The 25,759-nt window shown below is 39.7% G+C and overlaps 1 protein-coding gene across 6 annotated transcripts in view; it reads left to right on the forward strand.

The window, feature by feature from the left end:
- Positions 1–25,759, forward strand: part of AFF2 (ALF transcription elongation factor 2) — a 332,307-nt gene that overhangs the window by 30,119 nt on the left and 276,429 nt on the right. Inside the window, exon 1 of one of the 6 annotated variants that reach the window (XM_036401951.2) lies at positions 2,607–2,696. The exons of the other annotated variants lie outside the window; for them this stretch is intronic. Within the exon in view, the coding sequence (XP_036257844.1) occupies positions 2,674–2,696 (23 nt within the window). The 5' untranslated portion in view covers positions 2,607–2,673. Of the gene's footprint in view, positions 1–2,606; positions 2,697–25,759 lie in introns of those variants that run through there. 6 annotated transcript variants of the gene reach the window in all.

The raw sequence follows: 25,759 nt of genomic DNA on the forward strand, positions 1-25,759 counted from the left end.
GAAAATACTGTCATCAGGATCTCTGCAGTTTTTGGGGGACTGAGGTCATAACTGTTACTGTCTTCCATATGAGGAACAGGACTGGCAAAATCCAAACAAGCAGAAGTGTTAGGAGCTAAACCCAGTGTCTAGAAGCCTATATCAAAATTAGCCAGCCACCCATACAGACTTTGGAGCATCAGTGGCACTTCAGAAATAGCTAGTCCCAGGAGAGAAACACCAGTATCTTTGAGGTGGAAACCACAAAGCATGGCTGCATCTGAAAAAAATCTGTGGCAGCTTTCCTGAATCTTTCCAAAGATCCCTAGGAAAGCTCATACTCTATATGTCTTCAAATGGTGTTTCCCTGTTGACCCCAGCATTCCTAGCTGTTCTTCAACATCCCTTGATCAAAGGGAGGTTCTGGGGTTTGGTTTTCTTTCCTCTTCCCTTGAGCACATCCAAGCAGGGATCTCAGTGCTGTGCCCAGAGTCCCCAAATATACTGAAATTATGAACTGCCCTCCATGTGAACTTGGTCTGAGATGGAAATGTCTGTGAATAAACAATGTGTATGATTCAATTCTCCCTCTCGTGGTCAGATGGGGCCCTTCTCACAGTCTTCAAGCACAGACATATTAGATGTATCCGTTTGATGTAACTTGCATCTTTTGGAAGCCTCCCATGGTCATAGTACAATCAGGATTTAGTGGGGAAGTTACTGATGGTTCTTGAAATACATATATTGACTTTTTGCCACACCATGAGTGGACAGATTGGAGATGTGAACCCAACTGCGACATTCTGTGGAATTGTATTAACCTCTCCTGTACACACCTCCCCTAAGTGTTTCTAATTTGTCTCTGTTTAGGTGTTAAAGTGCTTCTGAAACATAGCTCTGTTTATCATCCTCCTGGCACTCCTGTTGACTCCAGTGGGTGATACAGTGTGAGCTCTGTTGCTTTTCAAGGATGCTGCAGTGTCGTTGACTTTGACAGGAGCACTCCTCTAAAAAAACGAGAGGAGGATTTGCCTCTCTGTTATAAATCCCACTGTTTGGTAAGAAAAGTCCTGAGGATTTTGTTCAATGATATTTAAGTCTCCCCAGAAGGAACAAAACCCTACTTAAAAAAAAAAAACAAACAACCCTGCACAAATGTACAGGATTAAGCATTCCAAAATCAATTCTTAATTATTGTTTAATTGATTTCAGATATAAAAAAGAAACAGAAAGGAAGAAAAAATTTAAATATATTCTTTACACAGGGCTTAACAGCCATTTTCTGTCAATGTGGATGTTAGAACAATACCAAAATTCTGTCATGAACAAAGCCCCTGTACACCAATATGCCTTTTGTTCAGTTTTATCACTGAGGAGCAGGAGTTTTACTGTATTTGTTTTTCCGATTTATGTCACAAATATTTTCTGTCTCGTGCATCATTTTTAAGTGCTGTTTACACTTATTTTCATCTACTAGCATGGGAAAATAATTGCCACTCTTTAGAACTCCTGTTAAATTCTGAAGCAATAAGTTTAATTGCTTATTACGTATTTCTAAGTAGTTGGTTTCCTCTAAGAATTGGCTAAAGATTTTCCTTGCACAGATCTTGACTCAAAGATTGTCCTTTAGCTAGAAAATATTGATTATCTTTTGTTTGGCCCCTGTGGAGAGCACCTTATCTCTAAGACTGGGTTTTGTTACTATGAGGGTTGACAGAATCCAGATTTAACCAGGTGAAGTCTGCCATGGTCAGTAAAATGTTAAAGGATCACTGTAATAAATTATGATATTAATCTTGTGAATTTTTTTTATTTAATCAAAAAAGAGATTTTGGGGACTTCAAGCTGACTGAAGTAATTCATGCTAATTGTCTCATCTGCTTAGTATGTCATTTGTCTTCTATGAATATCAATGTCTACATTCATTTAATCTAAAATAATTAATGCCCAAACAATTAATAATGAGAGATAAAATCTGAATTAAAAAGAACTTCAAAAGACTTTGAAATATATTAATAATTTTTAAGACCAAATATAAATACTGCATTACATCTCAAATTACATTATCAGAAAAATTATATGTACAACTAATACAAGATTACATGCATCTTTTTGCTATGCATGTGAATATTATTACTGTATTAGCAGGTGTGCTGTGGCAGGTCAGGGATTGGATTTCTGAGCTTGTTCAGGCCTTGTGCAAGCTGAGCCCAGGGTCCTGTCAGCAGCAGAGCAGCCCAGGCTGTTCAGAGGCTGCCTCGCTGATGTCAGCAGGGAGATAGGTGCCTTTGAAGAGTGATTCAGCAGCTCTCTGTGCTGACTAATCACTGGATTTAGCCACTAGCAAATGCAGGATACACGATGATGCCTGAGCTCCTGCCTTTTAGGGCTGGCACACGGCTCTGACTCAGGGCTGTATCTGCCCACTAATGATCTGGTGCCTACAGCCCTCTTCTGATGTGAGGTATCTGAGCCCATCTTGTCTCCTTGAAGGCAGCAAAACCCTCAGAGAGCGTGGCTGCCATAATAGCACTTTGTGCCTTTACTGTAATAACCTGGTGGCAGAGAAAGCATGACTTTGGGACTCTCAGCACCCTGAGAGGACAGAGGCTGCTGCTCTCGCCAGCAAGAGGGTATCCTGGAGGAACCAGTCTCTATGCACCTGCCTGAAGATGAGCTACAACACAACCAAAAATGCAGCAGTCGCAGCACCAGAAGTAAGTCTGATCCTGTAGTTTTGTGGCCTGGGATTCACCTGGGGAGGGTGGTTGGGTCTTTGGTCAGAGGTATTTGTGTTTTCTAGATGGTAAAAATGGGACAAACAAAATAACCAGGATTCCTAGTTTTCATCTTGGCAGACAGATGTGAGCTGCTGTGCTGTGGGAGTGAGCACATTGACTTTGAGGGGCAGCAGAACCCGGGTGACCGCGGCATCCCCACCATGGTGGGGTGCTTTGTGTCCCAAGCATTCCCATTGTCATTGGCTGCTTTTGGTTTTAGCAGATCTTTCATGCTGCCAAGGAAAGAATGTTAAAAATGGGAAGTGGATTAAGCGGATGTGGAGGCATGAGCTGAGGAGCCGTCTCTGGCTCCCAAAACCTGCTGGGCTCACCTGTGCTCTCAGGCACATGTGTGACCTGGTGATGTGGAGGGTTAACCAGGTGTGGCTAGTGGTGGAATATCACCTGACACACAATTTAACCACCTTGTTTCTTGCTGGTGATGTCTTCCTTCAGTCAAGAGGGGACAGTACACCCTTGGTCTCTTCTTTCTGAATGTTTTAGGATGCTGGCCTAGGGTGTTCTTTCTCAGCAGCTTTCTGGTGGTCTCTGTACTTCAGAGAATCACCCTACCAAGCAAATTGGTGGACTCTGTGCCTGTGCTATGGATGTTAAATTTAATCTTCCCTAACTACAGGTGTGTCTACAGGCTGTAACAAAGTTTGGCCGTTCCAGTTCAATAGCAATAGCCTGGTTGTGCTGCTATTGCCTGGCACAGAGGACATGTTCATGTTGGTAGCTGTTACAATGATATGTTTCATGTGTGGTTGTCTGAGCCAGAGGTAGTTTGGATTTCCAAAGGTGAGAGCTGGAAAGCTTAAAAGAGAAAGGGAATAATGAACCTTGGGTATTCATGTAATTGTCTTTAAAATATCACAGCCTGGACACTGTCAATTGTAGGTGTGTTTGTTCATTGACTTTGCATATGACACCTACATGACAAATGCTGTCCTGCCTTCCAGTGTTACCCCATCCATACATTTGTTCTGTCTGCCTTGTGCTGCTGCTGGCTTTAGGATGTCATGTTGTGAATCAGATCAGCTGAATGGTCCTGCTTATTCTCTTTTGTGGGGGTGGGAATGGGAGGGAGGGAAATTGCTTTGCAGCCAGATTAATTTCCTGGTCTATCTGCCTGTGCAGTTGCATGAATGCCACTGCCAACACAAGGAGTGGAGCAAAATTGCTGCTAAATTAAAATGTTTCTGGACTGCCATCTTTAGATATAAAATAATAAGTATGATTATTTTGTTAATATTACTTTGCTCTAGGTTTTGACACACTATGGTCTAAGACCATATGCCTGTAGTCATTATTCACTCTTGAAATGTAGAATAGTTATCAGGCATATTTTGTGGCTTCTCTGAGTATGTATGTGTGCTGCAGTCCTCTTTGTTTACTGGATGAAATACATTTATTGGTGGAAAAAAATGACTTGACTTTGCAGCACATCAACCTTTAGCATGAATGATTGCTTGGTGGTGCTTGTGTCTTTTAAACACAGGTGCTTCTGAAGATGTTTTATCTAATTCTCACTGTTGCAACTCTGCAAAGGGTGAAGGTGCAAAACAACTCAGTGGCCACTGCTGGCCCAGTTCCATGGCTTCTCATCTGGTCATTGACTTTTCCTGTGTGTTTTTTAGTTTCTGTATCTAAATTTACCCAGCTCTACACTGAAGAGTCTGAGTTCTCCAAAGCAATGTACATGAATTTATCCTACCAATTCCATAGTAAAGTCACAACTATAGTAATCCTGCTGTAGGATTCTTCTTGGTCTTTATTCAGTGACCTGCATATGAAAAGTAAAGAATAAATAATTCTGGTATATATTTTTTTAATTTGGTAAACATAATCATAGTAGCTTGCTCACTGAAGCAAACAATTGCTTCAAATATAGCTTTTGTTGAAGTGAAGTGAGTATATTCTGGATAAATTTATATACATTATAAATTACTAGCTTCAGACAGATATTGTGAAATACTTAAATTCCTTCTGTTCCCATATTTGCTTATTTTATTAAGACATTATAACTTCAGTGGATGTGGGAGGCATTAGGAGAGAAATCTGAAATGCATGTGAATAAACAGGTTTCCAGACAGGATGCATTTTTATTTCTTTCCCTGTAATGTGTATTTCAAAGTATTAATTCATAAAGTACTTAATAAGTTTGTGAATGCAATTAGTGTTTTATATGCCAGATTCCACTTCTTTCCTTTTTTTAAGCCTTTTACACAAAATTCACTCAGTTTACATGTGTCTTTTCATAAATACCAATAATGCTTTAATTTATGGGTGTTTGCTGTTGGGCTTTGTTTAAATGAGTTCCATCCAAAAGGAATCAGAGCTTTGTATTCTTGCAGAAATGAATAAACCACATGAGGTGAATTTTCATACAACCCATTTCAAACCTGGAGTTTTCAGGGTACAATTTAGATATTGCATTGGTGGTTTATGACCATATAAAGTGGAGGTGTGTAGGTAGGAGGCTAGATAGATGTACTTGCAAATGGCTGGAAGCAAGGAGGCTGAGTATGGTCTCCAGCAGTGCATTTTTCAGCTCACAGTTTCACATCTCTATCCTAAGGCATTAGATGTTACTAATTCTCCAAGAGCCAAAGATTTGTTTTACAGAAGATTCTGATTTGATTAAGATATTGCTTCAAGACCTAATGTTACTTTAGCAAATCATGCCACGACTGGAAACGTACATGATTGGAAATAAACTGCATGTTATCTGAGAAACAGAGAAAGAGCCTCATGATTTGGAATGATGCTGCAGAAGCAGTGTTTAGTGTAATGACAGTACACTTAGATTAATTATAGCGCTGCTTGCAGGCGCCACTATACACTTAGTGTTGTGTCAGCACTTTTGCTGTTAACCCTGTGCTGCAAAAAATTGTAATTTGGCTCTAAAAAATGAAGAAATCCTCTGGTTTGAATACAGGCTTTGTGCTGTATGCACTGAATAAGCTTCTAGTTAGGGCCTGAATTTTATTTTTGTATCCTTAGCTCTCCAAAGTATGTAGCTGTAGAAATAATAACTTCTATTTAACATTGTGTATGTTTTCTGCTGTGCCCACTTCTGATGGAGAACTTAATTTTAGTAAATGCCTAGACTGTTGTGATCCCTTCAGATGGTCTGAAATAAAGCACTGAGATATTTAACCTTGAAAGCTGGAAGGTGCAAGTGTTAAGCCACCACTTCACTACTCAGTAGAAGAGTTAAATTTGGCTTAATGTGTGTTTATATGATTAGCTGCAATAGCTCTGAAGGATTGTTAAAGTCTGAAATAAGCCTTGAGCATGGCTTAAAAAGCTGTTTACACACAAAAAAATTAGAAATACTCTACAGAAGCTGTTAGAATTAGTTATGTAAACACTGCAGAGTGATTTTTAAAATAAATACTGAAATATACTATAGGCAAAGAAGTGATAGTGAAATTAAGTAACTTTTTGACTAAGTCATCAGAATGCTCTCTATCCTCATTTGCTATTGAGAAGACAATAATAAATGCTGAGCAAGTGAACTTGTACCTGGAACATGTTGTCCTGCAAGTACAGGAATCTTGACCCATTGTTTTTAGCAGTTTTTAGCCTCTTAGCCTCTCTTGTTTCTAATTTCCACTCCTAGATTGTATTTTACTTTTTTCTGAGTAGTGCTGGCAAGTGGCTCTTATCAAGAACAAATGATGCTGTAAATCAGGACCAAAATCAATGCTGCTGTGGGGTTGTAATAGTGAGATGTGGTTGTGTGGGCCTGAGTGTTTTACCTGCCTCTGAAGCCAAGAGTGAGGCCCTGGATAGTGTTCCAACCCTTGGCTTCTAATTTACTGGCAAGTATATATATACAGCTGTGCTGTCTCAGTCTTAGATTGGAGATATCAATATAAAACTCCTGTTTTAATATGCCTTTTCTCATGATGCAAACAGTAAAAAGCAAATGGATGTTCATATTCAAGTAGAATTGCATGGGAATACAGAAAGCACTTAATCCCTCCACCCTTAATACCACTAGAGTAGGATTTAGGACTGGCAGGGCTGGCTGAGATGCCTGGCAGCATGTATTGGCTCCCTTCTCCTTTGGAGCACACATTTCTCTGTGGGTGCAAAGGACAGTGGGGGTTCCCACAGCAGGATGGGTTCTCTCAGTTGGAGGAAGGTTTATTTGCCCAAAGCAACAGGGTCTTTAACATCATGGCTGGCCATTTTCAGCTGTAGTTACTGCTCTTCCCCATGATAGGTGCTAGTATAAACAAGGAGTGATTTGTGCCACTGGAATAAGGCCATGTGTGTTATGCCAAATATAAAACGAGAGGGCTGATACGAGTGCCTCTTGGACATGTCTTTCATTACCCTTTACGCTTCTCTTTCCTAATAGAATTTGGAGGAACCAAACACATGCTGTATGCAGGGTTTTATTAGAGTGCTTTGCCTCGGGCCCTTAACTCCTTTAGCTGGTCATTACCTGACCAGTAAAGACCTCTAAACGGGTCATTAATGCTTAAGTAATAAACTGTTTCACAAGACTGTCTAGTACAGAACCTCTTCTATCATTTTTACAGTTACTGTTTTATAGATAAATCAATGACCAACAACTGGATATTCTTGTTTTGCTACATAATCTTGTAATAGCAGCCACAGCAAACAGGCAGAGGGTTCTGTTAGCTGTGTCACGAGAGCTGGAGGTGGCCACAGGCAGGTGTGGCCTGGAGTTGTATGTAGGGTAAACCAGGAGTAAGGTAAAGAATGAAGGCATGTTCTGCTGTTCCCAAAACAAAGTGTATCACTGCATCTCTTTCTGAAGTTTTTGAGGTTTTTATGTTGTTTTTTTTTTTCTGCTTCTAGAAGTTGTATAATTTCAATAAGGTGACTTTTCTTCCCCCACTACCATATTAGGGGCATGTAGGCCTCACTATAGTCTAATGTTGACAGAGAGAGTTTCTGCACTTTCACAGAGATTTCTGAACTAACACTCTTCTACCTCATACATATCCATTCACTTTTAGTTTAGCATATATTAAATTCTTTCTAGGTTTAACAGTAATAGTTGGCTGTGCCACACGTTTCTTCTTGTTCTTGGCATGAAGTTTTCATCCTCCCTCCTTTGACCATTATATCCCTTAAAATAAGTTTCTTTGCATGAAGCTCTAGAGAGCTGTTTCTCCCTGGAGAGACAGGAGGAGAAAGTGCATAGTAGGTACCATACAATTTTTTGGCAGATTACCAGGCATTCGATATTTCCATCATTATTAATATCAGTGTATCATTGATGGACTGCTGAGTGCTGGAATAAGCTAGTCATATACAGCTTTTCTCATGTTAACCTTTGAGGAGTGCCAGTCTGTGCTGGAACTGTTGGAATTTTTTGTTTGATTTTTGGCTTTTTTTTTTTTTTTAATAAATATTAAAAAGTGGAATGAATGCTGAAAATTATTCTTTATAGACACAGAATATTTTTCTATGGTGAAATGGAACAAAACCTCTGCAAATTTATGACTTCTAGTGTGATTAGTGCCTATGGAGCAAACACTTCATAATTGTTTTTCCAAGAAATTGAAAATATCTTAGTTATGGGACAAGTTCTCTCTGGCAATGTGAAACAATTAATATTGAACAGCTGTTTCTATGATAGACTGTTTTGAAAAAAATATAACATTGGCATGCTTTTTTATTCATTACTTCTGTGTTGAATTAGTTTTGTATTTGTAGCTGCCATGTTGAATCTAACAAGAAAAAATAGATTAAAAAACATGAGACAAATTATTTACTGAAAGAGACAATAAAATAAGTGCATTTTTTTTCCTTGAGAAAAAATATCTTTTTGAGTAAGGACCTTCATGAGACCCACCAAGGGCTTTGAGGTGACTTCAGCCCTGCTCATTGTTGTGCTAGACCCTCAGAGCTGGTGCTGAAAGTCATAACATTATATATAGTGGTACAAGAATTGTGTGCTGACTTAGAGTTTAAGTAGGGAGGAATCTGACACAGCACTTTGTTCAGTTTACAACTCTCATAATATTCTTAGCACCTGCAGAAGGATTTTAACTCGTTTAAAGCAAAAAAAGGCTAACATAGGATTATAAAACAAAAACCACTTCAAAGATTGCAACTCCACGATTGTCCCATTCTTATCTTTGCTGATAATCTGACAGTGCTGGTCTGGTAGCAACAGTAGCAAGCCCAGTATTTGTACTGAATTCTTCTCTCAGACCTGTGGACAGAAGCTGTCCTGTGTGTCACTTTACTGTGTTAGTACAACATCAGGAATCAATTTGGTCCCATCTGCAATTGCCTGATATAATCAACCTCTATTCTGTTTAGCTCAACTCTCTACCTACAGTAAGTGATTTGTATGTGCATGAATATTAAACCTCCCAAGTAAACGTGTGAGTAAATATGAATTGACAATAAAAGAAAGTTATATGTGTATGCTGAAATTGAGTGCTCATTGTTGTTTTTATAAAATGGCATTAAATGGCATCATCGTGGTGTGAATAATGATAATGCTTCCTTTATTTTGTGATAGGAGAGAACAGTAGATCCCAAATAACATCTTTGTATACTCCTTTCACTTCTGGCTGTTGTTGTCTATTTGTTGTAAAGATTTTCTTCTCTATTTTTCTTTTAAGTCAAACCTGTGTTAGAGCAATTTTTCATGCCTCAACAGCCCTTATTTTTTTTTTTTTATGTGACTGACTGCAAGTATATTTGCGTAATGATTACAACAAGGCAGATAGAATATTTACAAGCCATAGCAATTCCTGTGCAAATGCAGTCTCCAGAGAAGGGCAAAATAACAAAGCAAGCAAACATCACAGTTCTCTAAATAAGTTTCAGGCATTGGGGTGGTGACTCACAACGTGGATGGGAACCCTGGAGTTTTAGAATAATTTATGGGGATGCTGAGGAGATGGATTTCATTTAAATACAGTAACTGCTGAAATATTTCTAAGTTAAAAAGTCAACTAGTGGTTAAGTAAATATCCTCTTGACCCCTTTTAACTCTTGTGATGTACCGTTGTTTTAAACTATTTACTTTGAATTGCTTGAGTCATAAAATGACCCAGGAGAGATGGAATGACCACAGATAGTTAATGCATAGGATTTAGTTGCTTAAAATTTAAACCCCATGCCCATTTTTATCTAATCTATTGTTCTTTAATTGGATGAATTAGGTTAGAAATGGAGAGCTGTGGGGTCTAAAAAATAAAATAAAAAAAGAAACTTAGAAAAAAATTGGTTTCACACAGTCTGCAAAAAGCATTAGGGGAAAAATTTAGAGAGAACAGAGGTTCCTTCTTGTTTCTATAGAAACCAATAGTGATCAGGAGGGGAGAGGATTTCTTTCAAGTGTACATTTTAGTGAGGCTGGCTCAGCAGCTCAGTGCTCTGGAGGGGCCAGTGTGAAAACCCCAGAGCTCCGGTGGGTTGAGGTGCAGTGTCCCTGGGCCTGTGGAACCAGCTGGAACAGGGATGCCACATCTCTGGGAGCCCTGGCTGGCACGGAGCAGGTGCAGGGAGCCCTTGCAGTGCCAGTCCCCGGGGAGCTCAGCCTGGCAGGAGGCTCTGGAGCCGAGCGTGGCTGCCGCCACCGAACGCGCACAAATCCCATCACAGCCCGGGGGAGCACAAAAGGGGGGACAGACTGAAGGAGAGTGTGTTGCTGTGTCAGAATTAGCTATGCTAATTGCCTTGAAGTAATAATCTCCTTGGGTTTTATCGTGACAGAATCATGGCCACTGAAATAGCGTGTGTGTTCAAAGCATTGCAGCCAGGACTCAGTGACTTGGCATTTGAATCGTGATGATCTTCCTAGTGTACTGCATAATACATAATGCCCTCCACAACAAAATTATATTCTTAATTATGTTCTGTTTTCCTGATGTTACCTAAGTGTTGCCATAGAGAACAGACCAGGGATGCATTTGAAAACCAAATTTTAAAGTAAATCTAGGTCTTAATCAATACTGTACCTTTAAAATAATTGCAGGATTCCTCTAAATGAAGTTCAGGTCACATGCAATGTCAAAAATAAGGCAGTTTCGATTTGCTGCAACCTGACAGATCCAAGGAGTGACTGAGGAATATCTAGTAACTGGCAAAGACACCTCTGTTTGACATTTACTTTCGCATGTAAACAATGGAGCACTGTATATTGGCATCTGAATGTATTAGCTGGTGGTGATCCAAATCCTGGTATGAATTTAGATGGTTTTCCTTTCTGTTTATAAATACATAGTCTTGATAACAAGGGAACATTTACTGCAATCTTGCTCCGCAGTTGTCAGAGCAGAATGAATCATTTTGAAACATAAACCCCCTCAGATCTCAAAAATATCAAGAAAAACATAAAACATAAGGGAAAAGGATTATAAAATACAAATAAAAAAGGTTCTTAACATATTTAGAGGCCTATGGGCTGTAAACACTGTAGATTATCATTAATGAAACTCTCTGCCAAGTACACAAACCACAGTTCGGTAGCAGCTGTTAAGCAAGCATTGTTCAAAGCTGTATAATCCCTTGAACATTATACTTCGTGGCTCTGTACCTCTTCCTATTAGTAATCAGATAATTGCCTTGCATTTTCTGTTACACATTTTTCTTTTAAAATTCAGTTTCATTTCTCTTTTTGTCAAAAGGCTTTATCTTGCAGTCATCACTTAGGCAGAAATCCCGCAGAGGTCAACAGGCAAGGCTGTGATCTTTATTTTTGGAAAGTCTGGTCTAATACAATTCAGCCCTGTGGTGTTACTTTGGCTTCCCAGTGGTAAAACAGAGATGAATCCTGCTCCACGAATAAGACGCTTGAATTCTTTTGTAACTCAGTTGCTTTTTTTCCTATAAAATGGGTTTTTCTAAGTAATTTGGGAATTAATTAAAAATGCTTTCTACCACTGTTTTTTACTTTAAAATAAGTTTGCTCTTTCATGTTGGGACAAGAAGGAGGTGAGAGACCTTCTGATTCCATTTGTTCAAAAGTTCAGGCCTCATATGAAGGCTTCCCAGGACATCATATGTAAGCATCTTGCAGAAAGAAATTTGGAAATGATGGCAACTATTTTCTTCCAGCATTAAAATATGAAGTCATTATAGCACAGAAATAGTGAGCCATAGCCCTGGTAATTGTGAGTTCCCTTGAGCTCCACTGGCTATTAGGGTTGAACCAAGAGAGTAGCTTATCTTGCACTTTTGGAATTTCTCACAACCCTACAACAAAGCACTATTGATTTTTCTCAGCTGGCAGGAGGGGAGGAGGGATTGAAGAAGGTCATATGTAAATGTGCTAAGCTCTGATAAACAGCTGGACCAAATATTACTGAGTCTAGAACCTCACCAATACAAAGTAAATCCATTGCATCCAGCAAATGCCCTGAATTAGGCATTTGCTGATTCCTCTCTGTTCACATATGGTGTCCTTGCACTGGAGTGTTCAGCCTTGCAGTATTTACTGACATGGGCCATTCAGTTTAAAGCCAGCACATCTCTTTGATGGGCACTGGCTTCACAAGCTGTTGGCATCAACTTTCTTTGTCCAAGATAGAGTTCCAATCCCCAAAATCAAAGCAGATGGAGACATAATTCAGAGAGCAGAAACTATGATTCATCCTTAAACCTGCAGGGTTGCGAGGACTGTTTCTGTCTAGTACTTAAAATTATTTTACATCACATGGCATAAGCAGAGGTTTGAGAGATGGTGTCATACCCCCCCATGAGCAGGGAATAATAGATATTTTCTACTAACGTATCTCTGTGGATGTGTAAGAAGAAGAAATTGACTTTTTTTTTTTTCCTAAATTGCAACATTTTGTTTTCAAGAGAACCCTGTGCTTTCTGTTCATTGCAGAAGCAATATTATTAAATGCCAGTCGGCAGGAAAAATTAGAAAAAGGATGGCCCGAAAGACAAAAAGAAATGCATTTTCCTCCCATTTCCCAAAAAATAAATTACCAATGAGGCAGGAGCTGTCTTTAGGCAAGGTTTCAGGAGGCAGATTAGATAGCAAAATTATTTCCTTGTTCTAGTGAGAGGCAGTTTTCATTGAAGACACGAATTTAGGAGTATTTCTAAGGGAAAAGGTCTTGCAGCAAAACTGCAAATTGGGCAGCACTGAGGTAACTCATTGATCCTCCCAGCAAAGTAATACCAATTAAAAAGGCATCTGTAACGAACAAAGTACAGATTCACTCATCTCAGTTGCTGTGAAAGGAAGACATATATGAAACAATATTATTATTCTCAAGTGCAGCTGAAAGGTGGAGAAAGTGTTCCTTTGTTGTTAGAAGCCCTACTCGTTGCAGACTATCTGCTGACCAGTTTCTGATAGCATTCAGTTCAAGAATATTCTAGGAAAAAATGGCTAGTAAAGATTCTAACTTTTGGATAAATTTACTGGCATTAGGATGTTAACATTGTGCATTTCCAGCAAAGAACTTTGACCTCTTTAAGAAGGTTTTCTCAGTAGCACTTTCTGTACCCTGTTTGGATACAGCCATCTGGGGCTTCCTGGAGTGATCCTTAGCTTCAGCTGAAAGATCTTCTTGCCCTTAATCATCTTTAAAGTTGCATAAAACTCTTTAAGTGTATTGGCAATTGTGTGTTGGTTTGGAATTGCATTTCTGAATGCATCAGAATCTTCCAAACTGTCTCAGGAGCACTGCTGCCCAGGAAGGCCAGACTGTGTGATCAGCTGCACATTCCTAGAGAGTTTAGTGTGCCAGTGGGATGTAGGGGTTGGGGGAGCCTGCAGGTAACTCTTGGGTGCAGATCAGCTCCAGTGCTAATACCACTGAACTATATCTTCTGTTATGGCCAACTGCAAAGGTATCCTGTGGTCTGATACTTTCATTTTAACTTACAAGAGCACATTAGTCATAAATGGTCTCTGAAGCTCAGATAGATGGAAAATTTTGAGGAATTTTAATATTTGGGTGTTGGGTGCGAATTAGAAAATGAGCCACTTTGCATCTGTAGTTGTGAATTATTGATATTTTGCCTTCCATAAGAGTGCAGAGGGAAGAAGAGAGGTGGTAAATGGGGAAGCAAGAAAAGGGGACAAGAGCAGATCCCTTAACTATTTCTGTTGTAGAAAAGAGTAGCCTAAGGGATTGAACTGTGGCTTCTGTCCCCCACTCCTCCTTCTCTTTACCTGACCATATTCTGGGATAAAACCTTGTTTGTCAGAAGTTTAAAACACAGCTGACTGAGTTGCCAGGCAAACAGAGTCTGAGATTTTTCTTAGATTTTGAAAGAAAACAAACCCCAACTGTTCACAGTTCCCCTCAAGTGGAGTCCAGGAATACCTTCGGCATTTGACTCCAGATGATGGAGGGCTCACAGCCTCCGCTAGAACCCAGTCATTGTGATTTGGGCAGTAGATTTTGGGTGAAATGAAAGGATTGAAATACTGTTGTCTTATTTTAGGGGGAAAACCCATCATTCTTTTCATTGTCCAAATGTGGGGACTTTGAGCATGGAGTTTTTATGAAAGGATTGTTCAAATAAGATAAACTGGCTTCCATACTGGATAGAATTTGCAAAAGCAAGTAGCTGGAATTGAATAGAGTAGAACTTTGGAAGTAAAAATGGAGAAAATCCACAGTAAAATTAGCATGCTGTTATAGGAAGGTGCAATTATTAAAATTATTAAAAACCAGAACAATAGAACTATGGAAAAAATAAATCTGAAAGGAAATGGGGAAAAGCACTCCTTTCCTACTAATTTGCCCCCTTCGTTCTGTGTTTAATTTAGTAAAGCAGTCATAAACATTGCTAAACAGTCAAAAAATTAAATGTTGCTGTATAATTTATGGTGGTTACAGGATACATGAGAGTGCACTTTAATTAGCAAATTGCATGTTTATTTTATTTGCTTAGCATATAATTTAGATTGGATAAATGCGCTTTGACTGGCTATGGCACCTAGGTATCCTCATTTGGTATAATTTTTAATCACATTGTTTTGGAATTTTATTGCAACATTATACAGTTGATATAACAGTGCACAATTAAGTATGCTCAGTTCACACCTTGCTCTTGAGGAAATTACTTTTTATCTGTATTTCGATGGAGCACTTTATATGGCAAGTGAGAACTTGGGAGTAATAAAGAAAGCTCACTGTGGGCGCTAGAGCTGCAATCTGAATAGTAAATAATAATAGTAATGATGGTGCCCTGTTAGTGCAATGTGTTTGGGAGGAAGATTAAAAAAACAAACCCCTGAAAATAGGCAACTGGAAATGATGGTTGTATGTAGCAGTGTATTGGCTGTGTCATAACAATGTCTTGATGCCAGAGCTGACCTGGGGGAGGGTGAGGATTGTTCTCAGTGCTGTACACAGCCCGAGGGGCAGAGATCTTCATCCAGCAAACATGAGCAGTTGTGGAGAGGGGGTGAGTTAATGCTAGAGGATGTGGGAGATCTCAGAAAAAACTGCCACCTCAGTCTTGGGTCCTGCTCCTGCACCCTCCTCTGCTGTGCTGTGGCCCATGTCAGGATGCTGACCAGCCTGGACAATGGGATGTGCTGTAAAGATGAACTGTAAAGAGACAGGTCATGGGGAGAGGTAGGCTCAGGCATGGTGGGTGTTCCTGTGGTTCTGAGACATGAAAATATTTCTGCACTTTTTGGTTTGTTTATTATTGTGTATTTGATCATGCTCAGGGAGTGTCAGTCAGGGATGTGTTCATGGCATTGTGATTTTGATAGGCTTTGGATCTCAAGCTCTGTTTTCCTTGTTCACTTTTTTATGTGGTGACAGGGCTGTATCCTTGCTTTGGGGAAATTCAGATTCATCTTACCAGTTAAATCCCCAGTTCAGGTAAAAGAGTAGCAGCATATGCAGCAGATATGCTGTAGATATTGCTGGAGAATGTAATAGAGCTGAACTTGAAGGTTCTGGAAAGAAAAAATAAATACATTTTCTTTAGCAGAAAAATATTCCCTAAGCATGTAGTCAGTAAAAAAGAATATTGTTTTTGCAGTTAAAATATGGAAGGAATAAAGAGTGTTTAATTGAGGTCTAGAATATATCTTGGCAGTGGCATTTTCTATGGTGGTTTGACTTAGAAAATTCTGCAGAAGAGCCTTCATTTTCTCTTACATCCTATGGACTTTTTCCATAAGGGCTGCCTGAGCATTACATATATGCCAGTCTGAGATCCCATGGCTGATGCTTGGCCAGATTACGCTCTCAGTCACACAGGTATAAATCTGGGATAACTCCATTGTTCTGCTCCCACTGGAAGAGGATCTGGCCCACTTTCCTCTCCTCTCTGCCTTTGGGTAATTGGCCCTGTAATGTGCCAGTGCTGCTGTGGTGTGATTGGCACTGATCGCTGCATGGTGACAGGCCGGCGGCGCTGGCATGCACTGCTCCAGCACTGACATTCCTCACTTTGTTACAGCATGTTTTGATAATGTTATCTGTAAAGAATGTTCTCTGCACTGATTATGGTTATTAAAATATACAGAGATCAACAGATATGGCAAACAGCTGCTTAGTCACAGCTGATGTGAGAAATTTGATTTAATGTAAGTCTCACCATTTGAAACTATATCCTCTAGAAAAACACAGGCGATTAATCCCTCCTGCATGCACGCTAGTTGACTTTGTTTAAAATAGGATTATATCAGGATGATAAACAGGGACTAGAATTAAAGCACCTTTTTGAAGATTGCTGAAACAGAGAAGAAAAAAAGCCAAGAGGAGAGTTTTTCTGGTTTGGAGATTTTGTTTTGTTTTTTTTCATTTTTCCTTTTGTACTGATGCACTGGAGTGTTTGGATAATATTTATGGGACCTATCATGCAGATGTCACAGTGCTGTAAGAAAATATCTGTGGTATTTAGAGCCAGCGATGCAGTCCTTTTAAATATCTGTATTGCTCTATAAAGGCAGACAGTGCTTCCCAGCATTCCTTATGGAACACAGGGAGAATGGCATGGACCTCTTGAATAATTAATATGGTTTTCAGAGCAGTAGTCATGGAAACCCAGGCAGTGTCACATATATGGATTTTAGGAATTAGGCACGTTTTGAATTGCACATTTAGCCAAAAAAAGAGCATGCTGTAAATCTAAAGATCAGAAGCATTTTCTCAGTGAGTCTCTTGTTTACACTGACAAATACGTATATCTTATGTATTTTTTTGATTTAAATAATACTTGGATTCCTAAAAATTTATGTATTAGCTATCTAAAGGGCTGCTAAAGGCACTAAATGCCATAAGTAATCTTTTAGATGGCTTACTATTTTTTTCATCTTTTTTTTTTTCTTTTTTTTTATCCTAGGTGCTTGAAGTTATTAGGATGTAGGTTTTAAACTGTATGGCCAATTGCTGCTCACTTAAAGGACCACAGCTTTACCACTAAAGTTGCTAGGCCCTTTCTATTAGTTCAGTTGTGTGGCTTTTTTATCTGTCTCAAAAAATGTCTCTTCAGGATCAATATCGTCATTACCTTGGGTGTGTGTGTGTGGAAGAAGTCAACCAGGCAGCAGTGAAAAGCTATCATCCAGTCCTCAGTAATATTGTACGTGTAAAGAATAAAAATACATGGAAGTTATTTATAGACCATAAACCCTCTGGTTTCATAAACCATTTTATACTATTATTTGCCCAAGTCTACAGAGTCTCTCCTGAGTTCACAGCACACTCAAAAGCCTGTTTTTTATTTCTGGCTGTTTGAATTGGGAAATTAATTAGAAATACACTTAGCAATTTATGGACATGAAAAAGCCATTTGGCCCAGTAAGCCTGCTTTCTTTTACCTTTTTTCATCCTCATTTTGTTTTGTCGCTCTCTTTCAATCTACTCTCTACTAATAAAAATATCAATCTGTTTCATAAACTCATTGAGACTTTGTGGCAGTAATATTACTTGGCAGCATAATATGGCATATTCATTACTTTCTAAGCAAAATGATTTTTCTTTACATTTTGTGATCCAGATTCCTCAATTAGATGCACACTTGCAGCTTTCATTGAAATCAATGAGACTTTTATAGCTGTCACTGATAGCAGATACTGGCTCTTTATTTCCAAATGTGAAATGATGGCCACAGTTTTGGCTTTATTTTATTTTAACTGGTAATGAACAAGTTCTCTTCATCTCCCACATCTCTGTGTTATATGAAAATTTTTCCTAATCTGAAATGAAATATTTCTGTTCAGTCATTTCAAAGTTTTCTTTTTCCTAGCAAGAATAAATTCAATCACTTTGGCCTGTCTTGACATGAGATAACTTTAAGTACCCAAGGTTAGTCAAGGTTTCTGAAGTTGCACCCCCTCTACAGTAAAATTAGCTTATCTGTGTGATGCTTAAAATTGTGGACAGAATTCCAGTGGTGAAGTAGTTATTAGAGAAATCACCTTGCTGCCTATGATTTGTTTTGCAGCCCTTGGTTGGTGCATCTCTGTGTCCTTGTTGCTGTTTCTTTTACTGCAGCCATACACAGAACAAATGGCTTTAGAGATTTTTCTACACTAAGCTCTAAATGCCTTCCCAGTTGTTCTGAGCACTCTTTGCCTGTTTCTTTTCATGTTTATTCTCTCTTTCCTGGCTTATTATGCTACAGCACTCCCAACTAAGTGATCCATCTTAGACCTTTAAAAAGATGTATGTTAGTAATGGAAATAGTCAAAAATAATCAAGAGGACCAACTCGGAAGGGTGTGTGAATCCCAGCTACCTATTGGAAGCCTCTCATAATTGCCTCAGGACCATCAAGACTCAACCCCAGAAAGTCGCTGCAGTTGGTAATCTTCTCAGCTGTAGTCTTTGTTGGGAAGCATCACAGGGAGTTAATTAAAATGATGAGACTTTTAGCTAGATCAGAGAAATTAAAGGTGTACAAGAATATGGTCCAGGACTGTAGCTGCATGAAGGACAATTTACTGATGACTAAAGCTGACATTCCCATAAAACTCTCAGCTGGAGTTACATGGGAATTATAGCCAGCTGAAGAGCTTGTCTTCAGAGCATATTTGGCTCTAATTTTTTGTTGCCTTTCAAGTACAGTACTTTGGTGCTACATACTATCCCTCTTCCATTGTGACCTGAGACATTCATGGAACCAGTTCTGTCCTAAACTGTTTCCCTCTCAGGGTTGTTTTGCTTTGCAAATCATAGAAAAAGTCAGAGATAATGACAACTTCTGCAAAAATCAATTGTCCCCCAGTTTTAATGCAGAAAGTTATTTAGCTATTTAGCTTCCCCCTCTCAGAACTACACATATATTTTTGTGTACAGAGACACACACAAACACTTAATATTTAGTCTCAAGAAATTGATGCTGCTGTCATATCTGCAAGTAATCTTCAGCACCATCATTGCTGCAACCTTTCAGAGTGCTGAATGTAAATCAGACCCTTTTCCTTGGTGGGCTCTGTGGCACACTGAAATTGCTCCCAGATTGTGTTCCAACAGTGCCTATCAAGTGAGATGACAATGCAGGAGGCATATCCTCGTTCTGGTTGCACTGGCACATTTCCAGTGCTATACCAACTGCAGTGTTTTACAGTGCAATCTGTGGTTTGTCAAGGAAAGTGTGTGTGCACCTCTGTTAGCTGTCACATGCTTGCTCAGAGCCATTGTGTTCTCCCTGACTTCTACCCTCTGCTGATGGAAATCCCTCTTCTTGGTCTTAAGCCATCAGATCTCTGAAAATATTATTGGCTTTGTAGATTTGGGGTTTTTAGATTGATGTTTACAATAACATCATACCAGGTAATGGAAGATGCTTCATATACAATGTTGTGCAAAATTTTCATCCTATATTTGCATAGATATTTTGAAGTCCAGGCAAATGTTTTAACACTTGGAAATTCTAAGTGGGATGCAATGCCAGGCTCATGGGAAGAAGGCAGTATGAAACAAGGCAAGTGCAGAGCATCAGGGTAGTACTGGAAAATTCTCCTTGTGGCTTTAAAATCACCAACCCCTAGTGTGATCATGTGCAAAGATGTACGTGCCTTAGGTTCTCCCCTGCCGAAAGCAAAGTGACCATGATCACAAGTTTCATTCATTGCTAATGAAAGGCTATGGTTATAGAGAGGGAATGAGAGGATCAATAAATATGATTTCCACAGAAATTAGTAAGTAGATGAAAGAAGAGCAGTGTGTTTTGCTTCATCCACTGTTACTTTGCATGTGACTGTAATGGCAACAGTCTCATCATATCTTGCCTTTGATAGGTGTTTCAGCTTCATAATTCGTCAGTTTTCAGCAAAAGATCAAAGAATGGGGTAAATATTTGTGTAAGCCAATCTAGTTTTGACCTCTAGGGCTTTGACGCTCAGAGCTCTCAAGCAGGACAGGAGGGCTTGAACTGTAATTCTTATAATGGCATTCACCACCTTGGGCTTTCTCCAGGATCCCTCTCTCCTCTCAGACATGCAGTGGCAGGTAGGACATTGATAGTCCATTCCTTTTCTCTTTCTCTGAAATTCTGCATTTAAGTGGCTGTGGCTGCAGGAATATCAAAACTTAACACATTTATTTCTGGCTGAACAGAGGAAAAAATGTGTTTGTTTGGGTATCTTGGTGTTCCTAGTATGTTTTCATCTTCTGTCCAGAATTGTGTAAAAGGGGCTGGTATAAGCTAGATTAAAGAGACTCAAAGCACAGCTGATCTGGCTTTTTATACATTGTTGGTAGAAGAAGCTGTCTGAATGCTGTAGAGGGCTTTAGATCTTGGTTCCATCAGCTCACAGAGGAGATCAGGTGAGCCACTGTACCTCATAGAGCGAAAGAAACTGAAACCATGGTTCTTTGCCACAAATCTACATGGCACGAGGCCAGTTAAGAGCTGAAATAGGTTGGTATTAACGGCAGGGAAGTCTGGAAATGCTCTAATCATACCTCTCCCAGCAGGGCTCTTAGTGCAATGACAGGATGATCGTCTTGTCAGACTTCGAGAACTTTCTTCTTTAAACACACAGAAAATGGGGGGGCTGAAAAGGGGAGGAGGGAGAGGGGAAGGCAGAAAAAGCTTTAACTCTGCTGATGTGGCTTCTTTAATTTGCTGTCAGTGATGCCACCGATGTTAATTCTGGCAGGGTTAATTATGAGAAATTAAAAAGCCGCTCAGAACAGACTGTACCCTTCGTACTCCAATAAAGAGGCAGCTCTGGCGTGAGAAAATTTCTTCATTAATATATATCCCCAAAGGGCTACTGCATACAGCTTTTGGAATATGAATCATAAACTCCCAGGGACCCTGCAGGAAGCAGGGGAGATAGGATTCAGAGGAGATTGACTGTGTTACTTTTACTGCTTCAGGAGAATGACGCTGGGGCTGGCAGGAAATCACCATGCCGGTGACATTTGGAAAGAAAAATTTATTAATTTGCATGTTGGCATGTTACAAGTTTTGAAATATGGTTTTAAATACGTTCTGCACAGCCCCTGCTGTATCAATGTTCGGTGTGTCAGTCTGTAATACATGCAGCTGTTAACACGGAGCTTAGCATAAGCATTGTAATTGTTTACCATTTAGTATTTTGCAGAAATGGCTTTAGGGCATGCATTTATTTCTCAGGAAAATTTCTCTGGCTTCTCACAAACTAGGCAGTATATCCCTTAACCTAATATATTATACTAAATGGCAGTGGGGTTGTATCACATACATTGTAGAGGGTAAACTGCAAAGAATACCACATACAAATTGTGCAGCTCTAAAATACAACTGAAAAAAAGAGTATATCCCAAAACAATAATCTATAATTTATATTAGTATAACTTGGCAAAGCCACATTATCAAGCACATGTAAGTGCAAATGGAGTTAGATAATAGTGAAATACCTCAGTGATGTTAACTTGCAGCAGAAATAAAGCCCTATTGTTAAAAAAAACTATGTGCTTAAACCATTTGTAGTATAACTCTGATGCTGACAGGATGTTCCAAAGTGCTGGTGCAATTTTGAAGTCTCTTCCCAGGAAAGGTATTACAGTCTGTAAGTCATTTACTATATAGAAAGCAGCTAGAGAAAGTTTACAGTACAGAGGTCTAAGAAGAGGCCAGAGAATCAATTTTCATTCAAAAAAACCATGTATTTTTTGCCTCCTCTAATATCAGTGAAGCACTGATACACAATGTGTAACCTTTCATTCAAGAATCTCAGCAGTGTTCAGAAACATTAATTAACCTTAATAGCAGCTACTATCCATGGGTATTATTTTGAAAGTTGTTGTAAATGGTCATTCAGAGGACTGAAAAAATGCAGTTGAGATGGACTGCTAAGAAAAAATGAAACATTACTTTGAGCAATTGAGAGTGCTTGGAAACAACCTCATAGGAATTATTTCAGCAAATTGCCTTTTCAGGCAGGCTACATTGAATATTCCTGTGGCAAATAGCATCGTAACTTTGGGTGGGAGCAGTCTGGAATGGAATGTTAGAACCTGTGGGTAACTTCTGCACATCTGCAGTTCCAGAGTGCTGGGATCGCTCTTTTTTTTTTTTTTTTTTTTTTTTTTTTTTTGGCAGCTTAACCCTGCCTATCAGTGTTTTATTTTTCTAGATGCTTTGTTAATGTGAAGCTAGAGGTATGGGTAGATAATGTGGCACATACAAGGCACAATGTAATGTGGTACTGTTGTGGCTAGGGAACAGTGTAGGAAAACCTGATGGCCATTTTCTTTGTTCTAGCTCTGGAAACCCACTTTGTACCTATGTAACTAAACATCTGCTATCAAAACTAGGGGAAAGATTAGGTATGTGCTATAAAAATGGCATTTCCTTTGCCACTGAAAAATGACTTTAACATTTCCAGGAATAAAGACCTCCTTTGTTTTCTGCAATTCTAATCCTTGTCTCCAATTTCACCTTAGAAGTGTGTGTCCCTCCCAAACCCTGAATCCCTGCTGTCACCAGCTGTGCATTTCTTGGCAGAAACCCACTTATCAATGTTAAGGATGAACTTTGAGGCTCATTGAATCATTCACTGTAATCCTCACGTAACAAACATAACATTTCAGCAAGATTTCTAATTACCTTTTGACTGCTTTTTTCATAATGCCCTGTTGCTGTTGGAATGGCTCTCATGACATACAGAGAAATAACATTAGACTGTAAATCTATTGACTGGAGCAGTGGAAGGAAGACAAAAATGTAGAAGGGGAGAAGGTCGTTCTTATAATTAGTGTAATATATCAACATGCTGGGAAACTGAAATGGGAGAAGTTGTTAGAAATGGAAATTTGACTGAAAGCGAAAGTTCATCTGTGAGTCTCTTCTTCCCCATTTCTTTTCTGATACCTTACCCTCCAAAGCAACCCTTCTGACAGCTCCAGGGTATGCTGTTCTCACAGGCTGGATCTGCAACCCAATCCACGGGCAGGGTGAGCTGCCTGTACCCTCCTGAAGAACGACTGCTTTAAAATATTCACACAGGAGACTCGGGCAGTGTTCTCAAATGACTCCAAACGCTGCTTCCCAAGCCCTGAGGGGCACAAAGCAGCCACCAGTGAAGGGCTGGGTTGTGCAGCTGTGTCTTCACTGCTTCCATTCAGATCTGCATCAATCCATTGGAGAGCTCTATTTGTGCCCAGTCCCTGCTCACTGGTGATCAATGGACACCCAGAGGTTCCCAGCATTAAAGGGAGTCAGATCCATGGTGAGGGTGATCAAAATCCAGTCAGAAGAGCTAATCCTTTTGTACACACAATATCAACTGGCAATCAATACACAGGCTACTGGGACTGGCAGTGGCTGTCCTAAAACCTTTTCAAAATATTTTCAGTTTTAACAGTCTGTCCCAGCCATCAGGATATTATCTAGGCAAAGATCATGAAGACTGCCCTGTTTTCAACTGAATTTTTCATCTAAAATGCAGCTCACTCGCAACTTGTTACTGTCTAAAGAGAATGCTAACGCTGCCACATTTCCTCATTAGCTTTGCATAAGACAGACTCCTGTGTCACAGCTGATGGAGCCTTTATGAGCCTTTTAGCCAAATGACTGATGTTTCCCTCGTTATGTCAGATCTGAGGGCACTGCTGGCATCTTTCTTTATTCGCTGTCTAACACCATCAATCGAGCAGCTGCCATGCACCCATGATCAGGCTGATTATTAAAATGTGCTCAGGAGGCTGCTGACACCAATTTTCTTTCATCTGAAGAGGCCAATATACACTGGCTCAAGCCGACAGTTATGTACGCGTAATATTTAGTGTAGGAACCAGCAGGTAAAGACTGAGGCTGATTCCACAGAATCCGGATCCAGTCCATTGAGATTACCATTAAGACTTTATAGAGAAACGATGGCAATGTTTGTTTTGTATTTTTTGGTACTCTTTTGTAAATAGGGAATTGTTCTTTGTTGGGGAGCCCTTTCTCTTACCCTTGTCCCTGGTGATGATGGGTCATAGCCGTTGAAGAGCTTGTTGAACTTGAGTCCTGCTAGAACCAGGCTCTTGTGGGATTGCTTACCCCTAAGCTTTATCACAGTAGTTTTGCTCTGCTGTCTCTTCCTTCACTGATATGTCAGCCTTTTTCAAAGGGAGACAGCTCTTGCCTTCTTTCTGATGATAATAGTGAAAAAAGCCTTCTGCAAACAGTGTAGTTCAGAGCCATGGACTGACCCGGTGTGTCAGGGATTCATCAGGAGCTCAAGCTCACCTGGAGTTTCCCCTTCCAACAGCAAACACAGCTTGGCTACATATTCAGTTGTGTGGCTGTTAATCACTTCTGCCTTTGGAGTCTCTAATCTTGGATATTCTTAATATTCAAAGAGTAAGTTCAAATCTTTATTTCTAGTGCACTTGTCATTTTGATATTTAAGGATGACTTGTGATGGTTTGATTGACTGTGGTTATTTTTTTAATCGCAAGGCCATATGTTTTTTAAAGAAATATTTGAAGTTTAATGGTTATCAGATGTAGTTATGTCTTAGTACAGCAGTGTGGTTGAGTGTGACTACAAGGTGTAGCCAAATGGGTGTCACATTGAGATTCTATACATAGGCTTGTGTAGATATTATGAGTAGAGTATAGCACAAGAGAGAAGAAGGGGAAAAACCTTTGCAGATGCCAAACAAATGAGGCTGTAGAGCAAGGAGGGCTGTCATTGACTCTCACCAAGTTCTTCTTGGAAAAAGGGGGCCAGAAATTTTGTGCTCAGCTCTGATGGATCCCTTCCTCTTGCCCTTGTCCTGCCCTGTCCTGTCAGTGTGCCCAGACCTCCCTTTCTCTGATCTGCCTTGTCAATTAACCAGTATGCTTCAGAAATGGTTTCTGCCTTTGTGAGACTTCATGTTCTCTTCAGTGCTGCAGTGTTTAGACCCAATCCATAAGCTGGCTGGAGAGGAATTCTAGGAGCTATGTTGCTCCCTCAGTTTGGGTAATGTTATACTGCCTGCTCTGGTCCTACAGGAAATGCAAACCTGAACTGTATCCCACTGTATAAATACACACATTTTTCCACAATTCATTTGTTGCCTTTTTTTTTTTTTTTTCTCAAAGAAAGAAAAGGTATTAATCTGCCTGTGTTCCTAGGGATTGGGGGAACCCTCACAGGCCCCGTGATTATCAAAACCACCCTTAAACTCGTAATACTGCTAATTAGATACATAGCACTGCTAAGCAGTTAACACTTTTATTGTCTGTCTCTGCTCACACCCAGGAGGTTATTTCTCCTGAAAAAAGCCCTCTCCTTAGGGGGAGACCAGAAAGGACCAGATGAGAGTGACTGAATTAACAAGATGCTGAGAGTGAAGCCCCAAGTTACACAGAAACCTGGATTATTCCTATATACCAGGAGGAGGGTTTGCTGTAAGAGAGTGTAAGGACTTGTCATAGAGATGACAGTTGCAAAAAGAAGAATGTTTGATTATGGTCCTAAATGTCCAAACAGCTGTGTGTCTGTGGTGCCTTTATGACAGTCATTTGGTGTGGCTGTGTGGTGTGTGTGCAGAAAATTCAAAGACTATGGTGCTGTGCAGTTTTTTAAACTCTTACTCTGGGAATGCTACAGAATTAAGCCAAATTCTAATTGCATGATATT

The sequence above is a fragment of the Molothrus ater genome, chromosome 14, assembly GCF_012460135.2.
Source record: "Molothrus ater isolate BHLD 08-10-18 breed brown headed cowbird chromosome 14, BPBGC_Mater_1.1, whole genome shotgun sequence".
Taxonomy (NCBI): domain Eukaryota; kingdom Metazoa; phylum Chordata; class Aves; order Passeriformes; family Icteridae; genus Molothrus; species Molothrus ater.